The sequence below is a fragment of the Cervus canadensis genome, chromosome 29 (assembly GCF_019320065.1).
Source record: "Cervus canadensis isolate Bull #8, Minnesota chromosome 29, ASM1932006v1, whole genome shotgun sequence".
In the NCBI taxonomy this organism is placed as follows: domain Eukaryota; kingdom Metazoa; phylum Chordata; class Mammalia; order Artiodactyla; family Cervidae; genus Cervus; species Cervus canadensis.
The window spans coordinates 39,162,336-39,185,016 of NC_057414.1; the positions used below are offsets into that span (position 1 = coordinate 39,162,336).

A 22,681-nucleotide genomic window follows, 5' to 3' on the forward strand; every position below is an offset into this window, starting at 1 on the left:
CCAGAAGGTCTGAGGAAACTGCTTCCATGCTCTCTTACAGCGGCGAAGTGACGAGAACCGTTGATGACAAACTGGTGTGAGGTCACATGGATTCCATGTGAATTAATGAAAGGAAAAATTTCCCTCCCTTTGCCTCTTCACGATGGCTTTTGAGGAGCTCCTTAATGAAGTTGGTGGCCTGGGAAAATTCCAGATCCTTCAGATGGTTTTAGCTCTTCCTCTTGTTGGGATAGCAGCCTGTCATATACTGTTGGAGAACTTCACTGCCGCCATTCCTGGTCATCGCTGCTGGGTCTACATCCTGGACAATGCCACTGGAATCCTCAGCCCTGATGTCCTCCTGAGAATCTCCATCCCAGTGGATTCGAACTTACAGCCAGAGAAGTGTCGTCGCTTCCTCCACCCGCAGTGGCAGCTCCTTCACCTGAATGGGACCTTCCCCAACATGACTGACCTGGACACGGAGCCCTGTGTGGATGGCTGGGTGTATGACCACAGCTTGTTCTCCTCCACCGTCGTGAGTGAGGTAAGGCCCCATTTTCCTCTTCTGAGTACTTGGTGTGGGTGTTTATAATAACATAAAATAGACTCTATTCAAATCTTCAGTTACTGAGAAGATAATGTAATGAGTTCTCTTTTATTCTTTCAGTGGTTGTTTATCTTTTTAAATTGCCAAGAACTTACATTACAATCACAGCTTCCCTTGTGGCTCAGACGGTAAAGAATCTGCCTGTAATGCAGGAGACCTGGGTTTGATCCCTGGGTCAGGAAGGCCCCCTGGAGAAGGGAATGGCTACCCACTCCAGTATGCTTGCCTGGAAAATTCCACAGACAGTGGAACCTGGTGCATGGGGTCACAAATAGTTGGACACAACTAAGTGACTAACACTTTCACTTCATTTTTAATTACAATTGAGAGTGAGGAAATCAGCAAACTGGATATGAATTTTACTGTCACCAAACAAAATTTAATGAAGAGGTTGATGTTTAGATAAGTACATGTTTGATATAATGTGTGAAAAATTATTTTTAGTTGCATGTTCTCAGTCTAATTGTAATTGGAAGTACTTCTATTAACTTTTAAAAATTCCATTTCCTGACTAATTGTCAGAGAAACAAATCTGTATTTCACTCTAGATGTGATCCAGATATCAGTGATAAAAAAAAAAAAAAAAAAAAACTCAGCTATTTTCAGTGTATGGAAAAGATTGAGAATCACTGAGGTATGCAGTGCTAAATGAATATAAAGATTGGTTCTGATAAAATCTGAAAGATTGAGTTGAGAATTTCTAGAAAAGCCATACTTAAACTGGGACTTAAATAGTATAGGTGAGTAAATGTAGGAAAGCAAAGCAGAATGTACTCACTGAGGGCTTTAAAATGCTGAGAAGCTCCTCTGTTCTGGTCTCCTTCTCTTCCAGTGGGACCTCGTATGTGATCACCAGTCACAGAAATCAGTGGTTCAGTTTGTGTTCATGGCTGGAATGCAGCTGGGAGCCTTCATATACGGCCATCTCTCAGACAGGTGAGTGTCTCCCAATCACTGCTGCCCTTCCAGTGTGTGTTTTCACAGTTTATGATTGTTTCATAGGGAAGTCACTCCTGAGTTCCAATGCGCAATTCACACTGTGGGTTGCCATGGTTCCCAGGAAGTTACAGATGGAAATGTAGAATTAGACTCATTCTGATGGATGCCATTTTGCTGCCACTGGGCTCTCTGTACTCAACACAGAAATGTCATCTCCATAACATCTGAGGGGAATTTCAGAATAATACTTAGAGGTGAACTACCATAAACTTCATTTATAAAGTTGAGAAGGAGTTACCAAGTGGAAGAAGAGGAAGGTGCTCCAAGACAGGAGGTTCTTGTTCTGTGAAAAATGCCACTGATAATTTGATAGGGATTGCATTGAATCTGTAGGTTGCTTTGAGTACTTTGAGAAAACTCTAGGAGATAGTGAAGCGCAAGGCAACTTGGCATGCTGCAGTTCATGCTGCAGTTGAGAAGAGTCAGACACATCTTACAGACTGAATCATAGCAATGCATTAAAGAAAAGAACCTTGGAATATATAAAACAATCACTGACATAACTGAAGGGCAAAGTAATTCTCTATTCATAGCTGAGAATGTCAATACTTCAGTTTTAGTAATGGATTAAACATCTAAGCCAAAGAATAGTAAGGAAATACAAGACTTGAGCAGCACTACAAACTACTAGAGCTAACAGACATGGATTCTTTCATCCCTTCTTGATGAAAGAATACACATTCAGTTCATGGAGCATTCTCCGGACTTGATCATGTATGGGGCTCAAAGCCAAAAATCAGAAAATTTTGCAAGATTTCTAGGCTTTTTAGATATCCTGAGGTGACCATGTATGATAAAAAGTAGGACTAGTGAGTTAACCAATCTGTAAATATTTTTGTTCTAATTCATAAAAATAAAAGGCAACATCTTAGACGTGGAATTGCTAAACCATCTCTGAGAAATGCGAGTCACGACTTATTAATTTAGGTTGGCAGCAGAGGGGCAGAAGGAAATACAGAGGGAAGGCTGTTTATGGATGTGTTCATATTTGTATTTTGATGATAACCACTGATGTGTGTGTCTCCTGGCTGTACTACAGGAAAGCATTGTTAAGTAACTAATTCAATGAAAACACACCTCCTTGCTAATAATTTAATAGCTGAGTTTGGAGAATGAATCCTCTTAGAAAGCACTATACTTTGTGTACTCTGTTGCTTTATGTCTCATTTTTAACTGAACATGAAATGAATGTAGTATTTCAATCATAGCTCTGCCAATATCTTTGTCTAGAGGCCTGTCACCATTTTTGTCTTCTCTGAAATTTTTGTCACCAAGAAAGGCAGGATTATGCTTTTTTCCTTAAAGATTGAGTGGTGGCTCAGACGGTAAAGAACCCGCTTGCAATGTGGGAGACCTGGGTTTGATCCCTAGGTTAGGAAGATCCCCTGAAGGAGGGCATGGCAACCCACTCCAGTATTCTTGCCTGGAGAATCCCCATGGACAGAGGAGCCTATTGGGCTACAGTCCATGGGGTTGCAAAGAGTTGGGCATGACTGAGCGACTAAGCACAGTGTATTTTTGGTTAATGACAAATATTCAAGATGTGTGAAATAGCATGATACATAACTGTATGATCTTAATCACATAAAAACGGATGCTTAGTTGTGAAAATACACAAATGAGACCTAGAAGAACACATTAAATGGTAAACTGCTTGTGAATATGAATGACTTAGTTTTTTTCACTTCTTTTGCACGTGTTAACTTTTAAGAAACAAATGTTATTTTAAAAACCTTTTAAAAAAATATTTTCTGTGATTACAACAGAGTGAAATTAGAAAACAGAAGCAGAAGGAAAACCGGAATTTTTACAAATACATGGAAATTTAGTGTGACTCTTACATAAACCTGAACAACTTCGATGCATTGTTTCACTGATCTTTTGCATCAGTTGCATCTTAACCTGTCTGGTGCTAGAGACCAAAGTAACTTTTAGCCCTCTTGTGTCCTACACTGCAGGGGTTAACAGCCAGCTGCCTGTTGCTCTGGCTAAGCCATGAGAAAATCACCATGGGAAAAGAATAAAAGCAAAATATAGCAGTATAGTATAACCCAAATTAAAGTACATCGGGTTGATCAGTTGGGGCTGTCATACCCTGCTACACTAAGGAAAAACATAGTGTGGACCTTGGAACACCGGATCACCGCAAGTTCAGAACACTGCTTGTGCACACACTAAGATGTTTTCCCAAGGCATATGCGAGTCTATGACCTCCAGCTAGGTGGTAGCCCTTGTACAAGAAAATAACAAAGATAGTTTATAGTAATCAATAAAATGGGAGATGTGACCAGGAACACAGGAAGCTGACTTCATTGTAACACAATAGATACTTTCTGCTTGCCAAGACACTAAATAAAAGTGATGTGACTCTGAAGAACAGGGCTCTTGACCCAAGAGGTCTTGAGTCCCCCAGTCCCATCTTTAAAACTTTAATTCTATCTCTAGTTTCTTTTTTCCAAACTGTGCATCCACTTTCCATCCCTACCTGCTGTGCTGGCCGCAGCACTACACACTACAGAGATTCTCTACTCTGCTAAACACATAAGTTAGTACAATGAGTGCTTATAGTATATTATAATTTCCAACGCTGTAGTTTTTTTTATGGGCTTCCCTGCTGGCTCAGATGGTAAAGAATCTACCTGCATTGCAGGAAATCTGGGTTTGATCCCTAGGTTGGGTCTCCTGGTGACTGGGCGATGAAGTTTTGGTAATGTACAAAACATTATAACACTTGTTTATGTGTTATAACATTATACCTACTTATTTAGGTAACAAGGAGTGTCACCTTGAAGCAATTCCCATTGTTGACCTGGTTTTTGTGTACTCAAGCTTCCAGATACAAAGAATCACTTATTAAAACATTCTCTAAACTTCAGAGTATGTCTTTTTAATTTTTCACCACAAATTATCACTACCTCCATAATCTAAGCTGACTCTCTGTTTCTTAGGTTTGGGCGGAAGTTGATTCTCAGGTGCAGTTTGCTCCAGTTCGCCATCTCTGGGACCTGCACAGCCTTTGCTCCCACCTTCCTCATTTACTGCTTGCTACGCTTCTGGTCAGGCTGCTCTGCTGTGGCCATCATAACAAATAACTGGATGCTCAGTAAGTCAACAGTTTTGTTCTTCTTCATTTTCCAAGCTTTGAATTTGATCTTGAAATTTCACCCTTAGATGACATTAATATTCGAATTGGATTTTCCTTTAGTTGCAGAGTGGACAAGGTCCCAGTCTAAAGCCATGGTAATAATGCTGATAACTTGTGCTGTTAGTATTGGACAGATGATGCTGGGAGGACTGGCTTTTGTCTTTCGAGAGTGGCGCACCCTGCAGCTGGTGGTGTCTGTACCTTTCTTTGTCTTCTCTTTCTCCTCAAGGTATGAGCATCTCTCTCACTGTGTTTTAAGGGAACCTGGGGTGAAAATGCTTGCTGAATTGGGATATATTGATTTTCTTATTCCCTGAACCCTTTCTTATTGTTTCTGCCTAAACCAGGGTCTTTCATCTGCTTACTTTGTTCAATTTGAGATTTGAGAAGCAGAACACAGAATAACAATGAGCTTTCTGCCTGGGAGTTCCAGGTATTTTCTGCCATTTTGCTTCCTAAGTGTTATCTAGTGTTGAGTCATTGAGTTATTCCATTATTTTTTTAATATAAAATATATACTTAAATATTTTTGAAAGATAAAGCTTCAATTTTTTGGCTTTGGAATGAATATGATACAATCAAGTTCTTGATGATTTTCTATGAGGCAGAAAATATATTCATAGAGCAATTTAACAAAATAGCAGTTTAATTTCTCCAGAAGAGAAAATGACATGCAGATTGGATGATTTACATATGTGTTCATCACTCTGTCTTTCCTTAAGTAATTTTAATGAACTTTTATTTATGGATAATCTCATCCCTACACTTAAGACCATTCTAGGGAGAGTCATATTCAGTAGATCCCAGAAAGATTGCTATGGATTTAGTAAGGTGACATGAGTACAAAGAGAGAGAAATAAAAAGGATAATCCACATCAGACTCATCTGCTAAGGCATTCTATCCTCTTAACCAGGAAGGTGTGTTTATTGTCTCTGTTTATTGATAAGGAAACTGGGGCAGATGTAAATAAGTGACCCCCACTTATGTAGCTGTTGTTGTTCAGTCACTCAGTGGTGTCCAACTCTTTATGACCTCATGGACTGCAGCACACCAGGCTTCCCTACATTTGCATTCCACCGACATTGCTGGAAGTGGCAGGAGTATTGACAATATTTGTTGGCCTAAAAGCGTACATGGTTGGATGGCATCACCAACTCGATGGACGTGAGTTTGAGCAGGTTCTGGGAGTTGGTGATGGACAGGGAAGCCTAGCATGCTGCAGTCCATGGGGTTGCAAAGTGTCGGACTTGACTGAGCGACTGAACTGAACTGAAACGCATTTGGGGGCTTCTTTTTTCAAGATAATATATATTATGAATATATACTATATGCACAAATGTGCTGGATCTCATGCTTAGTTTTGAAGGGAATTATGCAAGTGAGGGACTCTCAGACTTAAGCTTCATAGGCCTCTTGGAAAACCTTCTGCTGGGTAAGCAGAGAGGCAATTTTACTGCAAACTCTATGATCCTTTGCATGTAGAACATCTCTTAGATGTACTACATAAAGTGGTCATTCTTGTATTTTCCTAGCAGTCTGTAACAAAACATGAGCTCCTTTTCCTAACCCAATACTTGAAGTGGTGAATATTGGATTGAAGGCAAAAAGCATATGAAGTAATTAACCATATGACAAATAAGCAAGAGAGAACTGACTGCACTTGTGGGCCCTTCTTTCATTAGGTGGCTGGTGGAATCTGCACGGTGGCTGATTATCACCAATAAAATAGATGAAGGATTAAGGGAACTTAAGAAAGTTGCACGCAGAAATGAAATGAAGAATGCCGAGGCAACCCTGAACATGGAGGTGAGCAGAAAGGGAAGGTGGTTACCGGGCTGAATGGGAGTCATAAACTGACACCTGCCTTCTCCTAATGAGATAAGCAAGCTGCTTTCCTAACAAGGGCAGTAGTTGAGAATACAAATTCCCTGGTTCTTTATGGCCATAAAGGCCATATAGCTCATAGAAAAGAAGCTTTGAGCACTGTACAAAACTTCTTCCTTTAGCTCACTTCCTGATCTGACAGTATATCCTATGTACTCTCCAGGATGCCCTAACCCCTAGGTGGCTCTCATTTTCAAAATTTAATGGTTGCCATTTAATTTCCTGGAATATCCCTTAACTCCTTACCTACTCCATCATATCAACACCTGTGATTGCATGTGTAATATTGTTCAGTTGCTAAGTCATGTTCAACTCTTTGTGACCCCATGGACTGCACCTCGCCAGTCTTCCCTATCCCTCACTATCTCCCGGAGTTTGCTCAAACCCATCTCCATTGAGTCATGCCATCCAATCATCTCATTTTCTATAGCCCCCTTCTCCTCCTGCCCTCAGTCTTTCCCAGCATCAGGGTGTTTTCCAATGAGTCAGCTCTTTGCAGCAGGTGGCCAAGTATTGGAACTTCAGCATCAGTCCTTCCAATGAATATTCAGGGTTGATTTCCTTTAGGACTGACTGGTTTGATCTCCTTGCTGCCCAAGGGACTCTCAAGAGTCTCTAGCATGCAATTCAAAAACATCAATTTTTTGGTGTGCAGCCTTCTTTATGATCCAACTTTCACATCTATACACAACTACAAAACCATAGCTTTGACTATACGGACCTTTGTCAGCAAAGTGATATCTCTGCTTTTTAATGGACTGTCGAGGTTTGTCATAGCTTTTCATCCAAGGAGCAAGTGTCTTTTAATTTCATGGCTGCAGTCACCATCTATAGTGATTTTAGAGCCAAGAGAATAAAATTTGCCACTGTTTCCACTTTTCCCCCTTTTCCCCAACTATTTGTCATGAAGTGATGGGACTGGATGCCATGATCTTAGTTTTTTGAATGATGAGTTTTAAGCCAGCTTTTTCACTCTCCCCTTTCACCCTCATCAAGAGGCTTTTTAGTTCCTCTTCACTTTCTGCCATTAGAGTTGTATCTTCTGCATATCTGAGGTTGTTGATATTTCTCCTGGCTATCTTGATTCCAGCTTGTGAGCCTTATAGCCTGGTGTTTGCATGATGTACTCTGCATGTAATTTAAATAAGCAGGGTCACAATGTATAGCCTTGATGTACTCCTTTCCCAGTTTTGAACCAGTTCTTAGTTCCATGTCCATTCCGTTGCTTCTTGCCCTGCCTGTAGGTTTCTCAGGAGGCCAGTAAAGTGGAATGGTATACCCATTTCTTGAAGAATTTTCCACAATTTGTTGTGATCCACACAGTCAAAGGCTTTAGCATAGTAAATGAAGCAGAAGCAGGTGTTTTTCTGGAATTTCCTCGCCTTTTCTATGATCCAGCCCATGTTGGCAATTTGATCTCTGGTTCCTCTGCCTTTTCTAAATCCAGTTTGTACATCTGGAAGTTCTCAGTTTGTGTATTTTGAAGCCTAGCTTGAAGGATTTTGAGAATCACCTTGTAGCATGTGAAATGAGTGTAATTGTGCAGTAGCTTGAACATTCTTTGGCATTGCCTTTCTTTGGGATTGGAATGAAAACTGACCTTTTCCAGTCCCATGGTCACTGTTGAGTTTTACAAATTTACTGACATATTGAGTGAGGCATTTTAGCAACATCATCTTTTAGGATTTTAAACAGCTCAACTGGAATTCCATCACCTCCACCAGCTTTGTTTGTAATAATGCTCCTAAGGTCCACTTGACTTCACACTTCAGGACGTCTCACTCTAGGTGAGTAAACACACCATCATGGTTATCTGGGTCCTTCAGACATTTTTTGTGTAGTTCTGTGTAGTCATGCCACCTCTTCTTAGTTTCTTCTGCTTCTGTTAGGTCCTTGCCATTTCTGTCCTTTACTGCACCCATCTTTGCAAGAAATGTTCCCTTGGTATCTCCAATTTTCCTGAAGAGATCTCTAATCCTTCCCATTCCATTTTCCTCTGTTTCTTTGCATTGTTCACTTAAAAAGGCTTCCTTATCACTCTATGCTATTCTCTGGAGCTTTGCATTCAGATGGGTATATCGTTCCCTTTCTCCTTTGCCTTTCACTTCTCTTCTTTTCTCAGCTATTTGTGAAGCCTCCTCAGACAACCACTTTGTCTTCTTGCATTTCTTTTTCTTTGGGATGGTTTTGGTCACCACCTCCTTACAATATTATGAACCTCCATCCATAATTCTTCAGGCATGCTGTATATCAGATCTAATCCCTTGAATCTATCTGTCACCTCCACTATATAATCATAAGGGATTTGATTTAGGTCATACCTGAATATGCTACACTAGAAAGAAAGGACTCGCGTCTCTCCTATCCTCCTGGCACTCATCACAATACCTGGCACTATGCTAGCAAATGATACTTGATTGCTTTTGTTCAAGGGTTTGAGAACGACCATGCAGGAGGAACTGGAGGGAGCACAGACCAAAACTACTGTGTTTGACTTGTTCCGCACACCCAACCTGCGTAAAAGGACCTGTCTCCTCCTCTTTGTGAGGTGGGCTACCCACAATGTATGACAACTTGAATGGGAACATGAATCTGTTTATTACAAAAGGTTATGACAGTGTTGTGAAAGGGAGGGCTTATTTGTGGTTAAAAGATGAGGAAGAGAGAACAAGATGTTGAACGAGTAGGTGGACGTGGAGTACATCTCTCTCCATGGATACATCAGGAATACACCTTCAGACATAGAACTGCATGCAGAATACCAGTTAAGAGCAGGCAGGAGTACCTGACCAGAGGAAAAGAATATATAGAACCATGCAAAACTCGGTAGGATGAAGGAACTAGGGGGAAAAATAGGAGTATTAGTAGGACTGGACCTGCCCTCCCTTTGTGGGAGGGGAAACTAAAGCAGGGGTCCAGTCCCCACAAGGGGGCCATTGTCTGAGTCAGAGGAGAAACATTTAAGGCTGAGAGTGAAACAGCTGATCTGTGGCCGCCTAAATAGAATGGGAATCAGACAGTCCTTGCTGCAGCCATACATACTCTGGACAGGGATGTAGGTCCCCTGGAAGGCATAGTGGCTGGGAGCTGGAGTTTGGGGATTGTGGAGAGATCCCAGGGCGAGGGCTGCTGTTGACTGTGGAGAAACAGATTGAGAGGAGGTGAGGCAGGGGGTGGATTGTGGTGGGAAATGCCTGTGGAGGAACGCCGGAAAGCCATGGAAGCAAGGCAATAATGCTGAGTCACGCGTAGGGGGTGGAGCCATCACCATAGCCTCTCTCTCCCCACACACCAGGCAGCTGAACAATAGAGAGGCTGCCCATCAAATGCCTGACGCACTGAACTAGAGCAGGACCTCACCCAGGGTTCTCCTTTCAGTGACTGATGTGCCGATCTACAGAGTAGGACTCCAGCCAGGGGGGCCCCTCTATGTGCCTGATGCACAGAACAAGAGAGAAGGACCCAGGCAAGGTAGCCCTCCAAGGGCCTGAATGGGCGGAGCTACGAAGAAAGAATGACCAAAGTGGCCTGCTGATCGCCAGCTACAAGAGGCTCGAAGAAAGACTCTGATAGGGCCATAACTCCTGCAGCAGAGGCAGTCCGTGTCCCTGCACATTTGGTGCCATCAGGGTCCCTGAAAGCCAAGCAGCTGCGCAACCTTCACGCTCAACTCTCACTGGGGCAGAGCCGCCACAGGCAAAAAAAGTCTTGCGTCTATGCACACAAGATCACTCCAACTCTTTATGACCCTGTAGACTGTGGCCTGCCAGGCTTCCCTGTCAGGGAGGGTGGTTCTCCAGGCAAGAATACTGGAGCATATTGGCCAATACTGGTTGCCATACCCTTCCAGATCATTATATTTCCTGCTGCCCTAGCTGCCAACTTCCCTGAGTACCTGGTGCTGCCTGAAGCCCTGTGATCCAAGCAGCTGCACCACCTCCACACCTAGCCCTCACCGGGACAAACCCAAGTCCTTCAGGGCAACCTCGGAAGCAAACCCCGGTGGATGACCCACATGTAGAGGTGGAAATGAAACCACAAACGAAACCCAGGGGCAGTGTGGCTAAGGAAGAAGCCCCCAAACCTTCCCACCAGCTGTACAAGCTGCAGATTAAATCCACACGATCAACTAGGTGGACTCTGTGCCTATGGAGTATATAAAAGGTTGTTGAGAGCTCTCACCAAAGAAAATGCTCTAGTTCTGATAGCTGTGGACCTTGGAAGTAGGAACACATAGAAGTAGGACCAGATTAGAATCTGAGCTGCCCCCACAGCAGGTCAAGAGATCAGCACAGTGTTGGAGGACATCCTAGGGAGCTGAGGTGGACTGTGACTCCCAGCGAGGGAAAGGACTCTGACAGCAGTTACTCAAGAAAAACGTTTATTGTTCTTACATTTTGACTTGTTCTGTAGATTCTTTTGGATATCTTCAGGACATTCCATCCAAGTGCAGAAGAATACACCTTCTTCTCAAGTGCACACAGAACATTCTCCAGGATGGACCACATCTTCTGTCACAAATCAAATCTCAGTAAATTTAAGAAGATTGAAATTGTATCAAGCATCTTCTCTGATGACAATGCTGTGAGACTAGATATCAATTACCAGAAAAAAAAGAAAAAACGGTAAGAAACACAAACACATGGAGATTAAACAACATGTTTCTAAATAACCAACAGGTTACTGAATAAATCAAAAGGGAAATCAAAAAATTTCTGGAAACAAATGACAATGAAAACATGACAACTTAAAACCTATGGGATACAGCAAAAGCACTGCTAAGAGGGAAGTTTATAGCAATACAATCCTCACTCAAGAAACAAGAAAAAAATTGAATAGACAATCTAACTTTACACCTAGAACAACTGGAAAAAGAAGAACAAAACCCCAAAATTAGTAGAAGAAAAGAAATCACAAAGATCAGAGCAGAAATAAACGAAAAAGAAATGAAGGAAACAATAGTAAAGAATAATAAAATTAAAAGCTTGCTCTTTAAGAAGATAAACAAGATTGACAAGGCTTTAGCTAGCCTCATCAGGAAAAAAAGAGAGGATAATCAAATCAATAAAATTAGAAATGAAAAAGAAGAGGTTACAACAGACAGTGCAGAAATACAAAGGATTATAAGAAATTATTATGAGCAACTATATGGCAATAAAATGGATAACCTGGAAGAAACAGGCAGATTCTTAGAAAAGTTCAATCTTCCAAGACTGAACCAGGAAGAAATAAAAATTATGAACAACCCAATTACAAGCACTGAAATTGAAGCTGTGATAAAAAATCTCCCAAAAAACAAAAGCCCAGGGCCAGATGGCTTCACAGGACAATTCTATCAAACATTTAGAGAAGAGCTACTGCCTATCCTTCTAAAACTCTTGTCAAAAAATTGCAGAGGAAGGAACACTTTCGAAGTCATACTACGAGCCCAACATCACCCTGATACCAAAACCAGACAAAGATAACACACAAAAAAGAAAACTACAGGCCAAAATCACTGATGAACATAGATGCAAAAATCCTTTTAAAAATTTCAGCAAACAGAATTCAGCAATACATCAAAAAGCTCATACACCTTGGTCACGTTGGGTTTATTCCAGGAATGCAAGGATTCTTCACTATATGCAAATCAATCAATATGATATGCTATATTAACAAATTGAAAGATAAAACCATATGACAACCTCAGTAGATGCAGAAAAAGCCTTTGACAAAATTCAGCACCCATTTATGATTAAAACTCTTAAAAACATGGGCATAGAAGGAACTTACCTCACCATAGTAAAGGCTATATATGATAGGCCTACAGCAAACATTATTCTCAATGGTGAAAAACTGACAGCATTCCCCCTAAGATCAGGAACAAGACAAAGAAGTTCACTTTCACCACTATCATTCAATAGTTCTGGAAACCCTAGCTACAGCAATCGGAGAAGAAAAAGAAAGAAAAGGAATCCAGATTGGAAAAGAAGTAGTAAAACTCTCACTGTTTGCAGCTGACATGATACTGTACATAGAAAAACCCTAAAGAAAAACCCTAAACCTATCAGAAAATCACTAGAGCTAATCAGTGAATTTAGCAAAGTTGCATGATATATAAATCACTTGCACTTCTATATACTAACATTGAAAAACCAGAAAGAGAAATTAAGGAATCAATCCCATTCACCATTGCAACAAAAAGAATTAAATATCTAGGAATAAACTTACTAAGGAGACAAAGTAACTGTACACAGAAAATTATAAGACACTAATGAAAGAAATCAAAGACTATGTAAACAGGTGGAGAGATATTCCATGTTCCTGGGTAGGAAGAATCAATATTGTGAAAATGACTATACTACCAAATGTAATCTACAGATTCAATGCCATCCCTATCAAATTATCAATGACATTTTTCACAGAACTAGAACAAAAAGTTACACAATTCAACACAAAAGTCCCTGAATAGCCAAGGCAGTCTTGAGAAAGAAGAATGGAGCTGGAGGAAATCAACCTTCCTGAATTCAGATTATACTACAAAGCTACAATCATCAAGACAGTATGGTACTGGAATAGAAACAGAAATCTAGACCAATGGAACAAGACAGAAAGCCCATAAATAAACCCATGCATCTATAGGTACCTTATTTTTTACAAAAGAGGTAAGAATATACAATGAATGCAAAGACAACCTCTTCAATAAATGGTGCTGGGAAAACTGGACAGCTACATGTAAAAGAATGAAATTAGAACACTTCCTAATACCATACACAAAGATAAACTCAAAATGGATTAAAGACCTAAATGTAGAGCTAGAAACTATAAAACTCTTAGAGGAAAACATAGGCAGAACAATCGATGACATAAATCAAAGCAAGATCCTCTATGACCCATCTCCTAGAGTAATGGAAATAAAAACAAAAGTAAACAAGTGGGACCTGATTAAGATTAAAAGCTTCTTCACAGCAAAGGAAACTATAAGCAAGGTGAAAAGGCAAGCCTAGAATGGGAGAAAATAATAGGTAATAAAACAACTAGCAAAAGATTATTTTCCAAAATATACACACAACTCATACAACTCAATGCCAGAAAAACAAACAACCCAATCAAAAAGTGGGGAAAAGACCTAACAGACAGTTCTCCAAAGACATACAGATGCTAACAAACACGTGAAAAATCCTCAACATTGCTCATTAGTAGAGAAATGTAAACTAAAACTACAAGGAAGTATCATATCACCTCACATCAATCAGAACGGCCATCATCACAAAGTCTACAAACCACAGATGCTGGAGAGGGTGTGGAGAAAAGGGAACACTCTTTCACTGTTGGTGGGAATGCAAATTGATACAGCCACTATGGAAGATGGTATGAAGATTCCTTAAAAAAAACTAGGAATAAAACCTCCATATGACCCAGCAATCCCACTCCTAGGCATATACCCTGAGGAAACCAAAATTGAAAAAGACACATGTATCTCATTGTCCACTGCAGCACTATTTACAATAGCTAGAACATGGAAGCAGCCTAGATGTCCATCACGAATGGATAAAGAAGTTGTGGTACATATACACAATTGAATGTTACTCAGCCATAAAATGGAATGCATTTGAGTCAGTTCTGATGAGGTAGATGAACTTAGAACCTACTATACAGAGTGAAGTGAGTCAGAAAGAAAAAGATAAATATCATATTCTAACACATATATACAGAATCTAAAAAAATGGTACTGAACAGTTTATTTACAGGGCAGCAATGGAGAAACAGACATAGAGAATAGACTTATAGACAGTGGGAGAGGGAAGGAGACGATGAGATGTATGGAAAGAGTAACATGGAAACTTTCATTACCATATGCAAAATAGCCAACGGGCATTTGCTGTATGGCTCAGGAGACTCAGACAAGGGCTCTGTATCAACCTGGATGGGTGGGGTGGGGTGTGGTGGGAAATGGGAGGGAGGTTCAAAAGGGAGGGGATATGTAGACCTATGTCTGATTCATGTTGAGGTTTGACAGAAAACGACAAAATTCTGTAAAGCAGTTATCCTTTAATAAAAAATTTTAAAAAGATGAGGAAAACACAGCAAATAAGACTCACATGGAGCTGATTATATTATGAACAGTTCATTATGTCATATCACACTATCAGTCTCCTCACTGGAGATTGATGTTGAGAACTTCTATTGCAGTACAGATTTGCCTACTTAATTGTCTTTATTTTTTCTTTCAGTTTTCATTGATGCAAGTGTTGCAAACAGAAACATGAAGAGATCAGGAATATATATGTAAATAAATGAGTACGTCAGTATGTAAAAATGTAACCAACATACAGATCAAGATAGAAAATCGTAAATCCCATGGAGTCCCCCACCACCACCACCAGCACTACTCCTATACTCTCCTCAACCACCCTCTCCTTTGCCAAACAAAACTTAGCAGCTGTTCTGCTCTCCTTCACTATAGACGAGTGTGTCCTGATCTCGACCTTCACATAATGTAAATTATAAACGGTTCTGGAACAGCCCGAGTCTCATGCTCACTCATGTAGATTCACGCATTCAGTGGCATGTAACAGTAGATTATTTTCCTCCCTAGTGTTTTTGTTTTCCATTCCATGAATACACTACAATGTTTATATGTACTTCAATATTGATGGACTTTTGTTTACAATCTGGATACCTTTTGTGTGTGTGTTAGCACATGGCCTTCTGTGAAAGTCTTGTTTGTTATCTCTTGAGGGAATGGTTTGGTAGAGTCAGGAGGAGAAATTTTAGATCCTGAATGTTTGAAGATGTATACACATGGACCAAAAAAAGCACACAGGACAGTATATACCCACTGCCAAACTTAAGAAAGTGACTATTGAAAAGTATATTTTATCTCTTCCCAGACATATCTCAGTAGACTGCTGATTCACTTAACTACTTTGTGCTTTTTTGAACTTTTCATATCCGCTAGGACATGAACTTACATTTCTGAATCATAGATGATCAGAAAGGAAGGGAAAAGTACAGATAATGGTCAAGAGAAGACCTGTTTGCAATTGCTCTAGTGGTTTCTTCTCTTGCAATGTCTAAGTCTAGATCTCTCTGGTGAAGTAGATCCTTAAAGTGGATTCCATTCCCTCAGATGCTCCTTGGTGAAAAGGTAGATCCTCACCGGGAATCTTTGATTCCATTTCTGATGGTACAGTTGGTGCATGTTTGCCTTCCTGCATCCTTACATTTTCTTTTAGCCCCATGAAGTTTGATATGAACTTTAAATTACCCAGAATTGTGTTTGGACACCAGGATACTATGCTGCCAAGTCAAGGGGACACAGGTAGCTTTGCAATTTCAGTCACTAGTTGAGAAAAGGGAAGTGCTTTACAGTATGGGCTTTGGGGAAAGAAAGGGAGGACTCTCTGCATACAGATAACCCTCAAAAAGAAGTTATTTCCCTAAATTTTTCATTTTAATGCTTATATTTTCAAATTCTCTGTACCTCCAGTTTGGCGATTGAGTCACATTATATTTTTACTGTCAGCTCTTTGCTTAGAGACTCCAGAAAGGACAAAAGGAATATTGTTTTCATCTATAGCCATGTAATTATTTATGGCAACTTTACCATCTAAAATTGAAGAAACTAGGTTGAGACTATTCTGTAGCCGCCTGGGTGGATATAATCATCAACTGCAGCACCTGGGCTCTAACTCTTATGGCTTGTGTCTTTCTTCTTTTGCTCACTGCAGGTTTGCTGTCACAGTACCCCTTTATGGCATCTCTATGAACCTACAGCACTTTGGAAGCAATATATTCCTGTTCCAGGTCATCTTTGGAGCTCTCACCACCTTAGCCCGATGTCTTGCACTGGTAGTACTGAATTACAAGGGCCGTCGACCAACGCAGATGCTTTTCTTGTTCCTGGTGGGACTTTCCATTTTGGCCAACACGTTTGTGCCCCAAGGTGAGAGGAGACTGGACTTTGGGGAAGGGAAGGGTCTTTTCCCCATCCTTCAGGGACTGTAACTGGTCACACTTGTCTGAAATTAGGTTTAAAGAGAGGTTCAGAATAGCATTGAAACAAGTATACTATCAAGGTGAAACAGATCGCCAGTCCAGGTTGGATGCATAAGACAAATGCTCGGGGCTGGTGCACTGGGATGACCCAGAGGGATGGGATGGGGAGGGAGGTGGGAAGGGGTTTCAGGATGGAGAACACATGTAAATCCATGGCTGATTCATGTCAATGTATGGCAAAAACCACTACAATATTGTAAAGTAATTAGCCTCCAACTAACAAAAATAAATGAAAAAAAATAAAAATAAAAAAATAAAGAGAGGTTCATATTTTGAGCTAAGTATTCCCCCAAACCAATCTGATGATTTATGAGATTTTCTGTTAATATTTTTTTGGGAAAAAAAACAAAGGTCAGTGAAGGGCAAATAAGGCATATATTCAATCTTCATCAGATCATGGAAGTGTCTATAAACTGGTAGCATTCCAGATTATTTCCCTAGGAAGCACTTGTTCACTTGCCCTTTGTCCATTCACACTTTTAATAACAAGTATAGAGGGAGGGCTGAGGTTTGCACTTATATCCCAGGTGACGAGATATTACGGTCACCCCTTTGTTTGTACTCTTCGTTAGCACCTTTGATGAGTGGTCCACTTTCCCATCTCTAGTATACACATGTGAGTGGACTGTTAAGTCACCATGACTACAGCTCTTGCTTATAGTAGTCTCCCAGGAAATGGAAAAAAAAAAACAACACACAAGACTCCTTTTTCCAAGGAATGAAGGAGTAAACAGCAGGAACAGGATTTAAGCAGATTAAAATCCCTGTCCATTCCGTGTTAGATTACTTTATAAGTTAATAGAATGAAAATATGTGTTGATTAGGAGAACCATAATGGGCACAATACTTCACCGTCTCCTAGTGCAGGAATGTATTGCACAGCATTAGAGATGGGCAGGCTCTGCTCCTCAGAATGTCACTCATGACACGAGCTTACTCCCTTACAAGAGCGTTCTTTACAATATTATAAAGTCATAACCAGATTTCTTTTTATACTGTGCAGAGAACTGTTTCTCTAAAGTTTTTTTTAGTGGTCCCATTATCCAAACAGAAGTTTCCTTTCTTGGTTCCTCATGTCTAACATTGATGTAGACCGGGGTTCTCTTTAGCCTTTCCACTAACAGAGCAGTTCTGTCTTCCTATTACTCTCCGGTGCCATACCCATGGCAATGCTATTTCTACACTAGGTCAACCGACTCACTGAGGTTTGCCTAAGAGTTTTCTGATTTTTTTCAATGAAAATCCCACATTGCTAAGACCTCCTAAATCCCAAAGAACCCAGGATGACTGGTCACTTTAAATTCTACACTTTAATTGTTAAGTCCTTAACTTTAGAGCTGAGTCTTTACTCAGTAATTGTCCACATGATGGTCCTACCTTCTGCAATAAAAATATAAAAAGTACTGGACAGAATAAGTAGATGCAAATTTCTGCCAGACTCACCTTTTCTTCCTGTTCACTGGCAAATCTCAGATATGCAGAGAGATTTGCTATAATTAATCCAGACCATTTTGTGTACATTTTATTACCTATGTTGATAATTTTATATCTCTCAGATTATAAAAGACTCCATGATCTCTGCTATTGTAATATTTTCTACAACCTGTTTCAAGCATTCAAATAGTCTATTATAGAGCTGTTGGTCTTGGCTAAACTTGCTGGCTGCTGATTGTTTCAACACAGTTGTCTTAACCTCACTGATCCTCCCGTCTCCAGAAATGCAGACTCTGCGTGTGACTTTGGCAAGTGTGGGAATCAGCTGTGTTGCTGCTGCAGTCACCAGCTACTGTGTCCACTGCGATGAACTCATGCCCACTCTTCTCAGGTATAAGACTTTATATACCTCTGGAAGCCTGGTTAAAGCTTGATATATACTGTCCTATAGTTTAATAAAATTTGTGGTTTAGGGAAGGGACCAGGAAAATGTTCTAATTCCACATATAAGAAGGTAGTTAGTTTACCATCTGTAAGTTCCAGTTATGAGTGTAAAACAGAAATACAAAATACCGAATCAGCCAGTTCTAGTGAGGTGGATGAACCTAGAGCCTGTTATACAGAGTGAACTAAGTTAGAAAGAGAAAGACAAATATCATATATTAAGGCATATGTATGGAATCTAGAAAAACGGTATTGATAAACCTCCTTGCATGGAAGGAATGGAGATGCAGACATAAGAGAACAGACGTGGACACAGTAGAGGAAGGAGAGAGTGGGACAAATGGAGAACATAGCATAAACATACATACACGACTGTGTGTAAAATAGGTATCTGGTGAGAAGCTTCTATATAACACAGGGAACCCGACCTGGTGTTCTCTGATTATCTAGAGGGGTGGGATGAGGGGAAGGGAAGGAGACTCAAGAGGGAGAGGATATATGTATAATTATAGCTGATTTGTGTTGTTGTATGGCCTAAACCAATACAACATTTTAAAGAAATTTTCCTTCAGTTAAAAAAATAATAATGAATGAAAATAGGATACAGAATTTTTATATAAGATGTAAATATTTTAATATTCATAAAAATAAAGACAAAATAAATGCCTAAAAAAGAAATGTGAAGTACCAAAAATATTAGGAAATAAAAACGAAAAGTGGATTTAATTTTAATTACTGTTGATTTGGATATGGATTTTCTAAAAAGTGATGTTTTAATATACCAAAGATAATTATCATCAAGTTTATTGAAAAAGATGACTTAGTGCCATGTACTATACTAAGCAGTATTTCAATGCATTTGTTTAAAATGATGAAAATGGGTCTAACACATCTTGATCTTATCAAGGACAGAAAATCACAGAGCAAATCACAAAATCAAGTGTTTTTCATAAAGCCCATGCATATATAATAATTATGTTTTATTGTGTTACATAATCACATCAAAAAACAGATCATAAGTTACATATGTGGATTTTTACTGGATTATTATATATTCTTATTTATCCCTTAGGGCAAAAGCTTTTGGATTAGATGCGATGGTTAGTAGGTATGGGTCAGCACTGGCTCCTCTCCTGATGACCCTAGAGGTGTATCTACCCACCCTGCCCTGGATCTTCTATGGAGTCTTTCCCATCATTGCTGGTCTTGCTGTGCCTTTCCAACCTGAAACCAGAAATATGCCTCTGTCTGACACTATCCAGGATGTGGAAAATACGTGAGTAAACCTTCTACCATCTCCTGGGAGGGACTGGGTGCTTTCGATCTGTGGGTGAGAAAGGCAACACACCGCAGGGGTCCTTCAGATCCCTGGGGAAGGCAAGCCTTGCCTGGAATACTTCGATCTCGGGCCATTGCCTTCATGAGTGGTGCGATGTCTATCCATTACAAGTTCCAGTCTAGACTGCAGAGATCCCCTCTACCTTGTTCTCATTGGCAGCTTTAGTCCTAAAGAGATGATAATTAGCTCTATTGTGATGGCATATCCTACCTGCCCTCATGATGGTATTTAATGATACTCAGATCCACAAGAAAGAAAATATTAGTTGCTCAGTTGTATCTGACTCTTTGTGACTCCGTCGACTGTAGCCCTCCAGGCTCCTTTGTGCATGGCATTCTCCAGGCAAGAATACTGGAGTAGCCATTCCCTTCTCTAGGGGATCTTCCCAACTCAGGGATCCACAAGAGCCTGAGATATAAAGAGGAAATTTTAATCAAGAGGCATGATCACTCATACAGAAAGACTGGGAGTGTCAGGCTATATCAACAATGACTTGACCAAACTATTTAGCTAGACAAGTCTTATCTCAGTGGAAAAACATGGACAGAAGTCTGAGAAGATTGAATAAATAATGAGAGATGAGGAAGTGGAAACACTTACTGTTTCCACTTTAGAAACAGTAAGACAAAACCCACTGAAATGTTGTGAAGTAATTAGCCTCCAACTAATAAAAAATAAAAAAATTAAAAAAATAAATAAAAACAAGAAATAGTAAGTGTAAACAGCACTTTAGAGAAATCTCACTGTATGCATTTGAGATTAGGAAAACCATCTGAAATGGCTGACAGTCAGAGGGGGACAGAGGACCAAAGCAACAACTTAAAAAAATAATAACAAGCATTATTTCACAGAGTTTCACTACTGGTTAGAAGTAATGAACTGAACTCTTTGAGGTTTCAGTCATTTCTTTATTGTTTCCCTTTCTCGTTTGAGTACAAGGTGTTAGTCATTCTATGCTGTATCATTCAGTGCCCAGAGTCAAATAGATCCAGGATATGAAAATAACTCATATTTAAATGTATGTGTTTCCAACATCATATATTTTATTGTTTGCAATTAATGAGTTCTAACCTCATGAAGAAATTTGGATTTTTTGTTTTATAAAACAATTTTCCTAATTTGAATTAAGGCATTTCAACTAACTAGATGAGATCTCTTTCTCTGAGCAAGAGAGATTCAACAACTTTGAGAGAAAAATTAATTATCATTAAAAATGGAACAAGCTGTAGAAATTATGTTATTACAATGATTATTTATACTTCTTTCTTGGTATGAAATTGTTGGTATTTATTATAGTTTAAAACAAATGAATCATACTATAGTAAAAAAAAGAAACAGTAATAAAGAAATTAATATTGTTTATGAGCCTCTAAGATTCAGGCAAATTTTGTCACTATACTTCAGGGAAAGTATCAAGGATAGGAGGAAAAAGAAGCTAGTAAAAGTATTTTAATGTGAGAAATATGGTATCTTTGCGACATCAGGCTTCTATAATCAAGTTCCACAAACTGAGTGAATCACACAACAGAAATGTATTTTCTTAGTTTGGGAGCTTGGAAGTCCAAGCTCAAGTTGTTGGCAGGGCCATGCCCCCTCTGAATGCTCTAGGAGAGGGTCTGGTTCAGGTCTCTCCTGGCTTCTGGTAGTTCCTTGGATCGTGGCACCATAACTCCAATCTTCACATGGCACCTCCCTGGTATGCCTCTATGTCCAAATATCCTCTTTGTATAATGACACCAGTCAAATTGATTTAGAGACATAACCTACTCCAGGATGACCTCATCTTAATTAAATGTAACTGCAAGAACCATGCTTCCAAATATGATAATGTCACATTCTTAGACACTGAGAGTTAAAACTTGAATATATGATCTTTTTTATTTCCAGCTTTATTGACATATAATTGACAAATTAAAATTGCTTATTTAGGATATACAGTGGGATTTTTAAAAGGTGTACAATGTGATGATTCAACAGATATATTTTTTTTTATCTTTTTATTTTTTTTTCCATTTATTAGTTGGAGGCTAATTACTTTACAATATTGTAGTGGTTTTTGTCATACATTGACATGAATCAGCCATGGATTTACATGTATTCCCCATCCCGATTCCCCCTCACACCTCCCTCCCTACCCGATCCCTCTGGGTCTTCCCAGTGCAACAGGCCCGAGCACTTGTCTCATGCATCCAACCTGGGCTGTGATCTGTTTCACCCTAGATAATATACATGTTTTGATGCTGTTCTCTCGAAACATCCCACCCTCGCCTTCTCCCACAGAGTCCAAAAGTCTGTTCTGTACATTCAACAGATGTATTTTTAAGAAACTTTTTCTTTTATTAACACAACTCTTTAAATAACATATGAATTTTTGAAGGGACACATTTCAATGCATAACAAATGGGGTTAACATTTCCCATTTGCCTCTTGACTTTCCAAAGATGTCATTGGCCGGAGATCTAAAGAGACAAGTGAGAGTAGCATCCTTCAAATTTGCTTTCTTGTCAACAGCCTTTACAGCATCAGTGTCAATCTCTCATGGATTTTACTGGATTATAAGAAGCTGACGGTCAGAGGATCAGTTTGTACTTGTGCAGGGAGGGCATCCAACTTATTTTTTTCTGTTTTTTAGTGTTTCTTTCTATTTGCTAATTTGTTGGTTGATTTGCTTCTGTTTTTTGTTTTTACAGCAAAAAAGTCTCAAGAGAAGCAAATGAAAAAGATTTCTGCATAAAAGTGACAAAATTTTAAGTGGATTTCATGAGATGACTGGTGAGGAAAATAAAAACATGAAGAAAAAAAAAA

At 39.6% G+C, this 22,681-nt stretch overlaps 1 protein-coding gene across 1 annotated transcript; it reads left to right on the forward strand.

Moving 5' to 3' along the window:
- On the forward strand, window positions 1–22,681 carry LOC122431299 (solute carrier family 22 member 10-like). Its single transcript, XM_043452551.1, has 10 exons — window positions 1–526; window positions 1,422–1,525; window positions 4,537–4,691; window positions 4,794–4,962; window positions 6,417–6,540; window positions 9,051–9,166; window positions 16,332–16,546; window positions 18,376–18,484; window positions 19,610–19,813; window positions 22,567–22,681. Exons 1-10 carry the CDS (start codon window positions 143–145, stop codon window positions 22,625–22,627), a joined length of 1,641 nt encoding a protein of 546 aa, XP_043308486.1. The 5' UTR covers window positions 1–142; the 3' UTR covers window positions 22,628–22,681.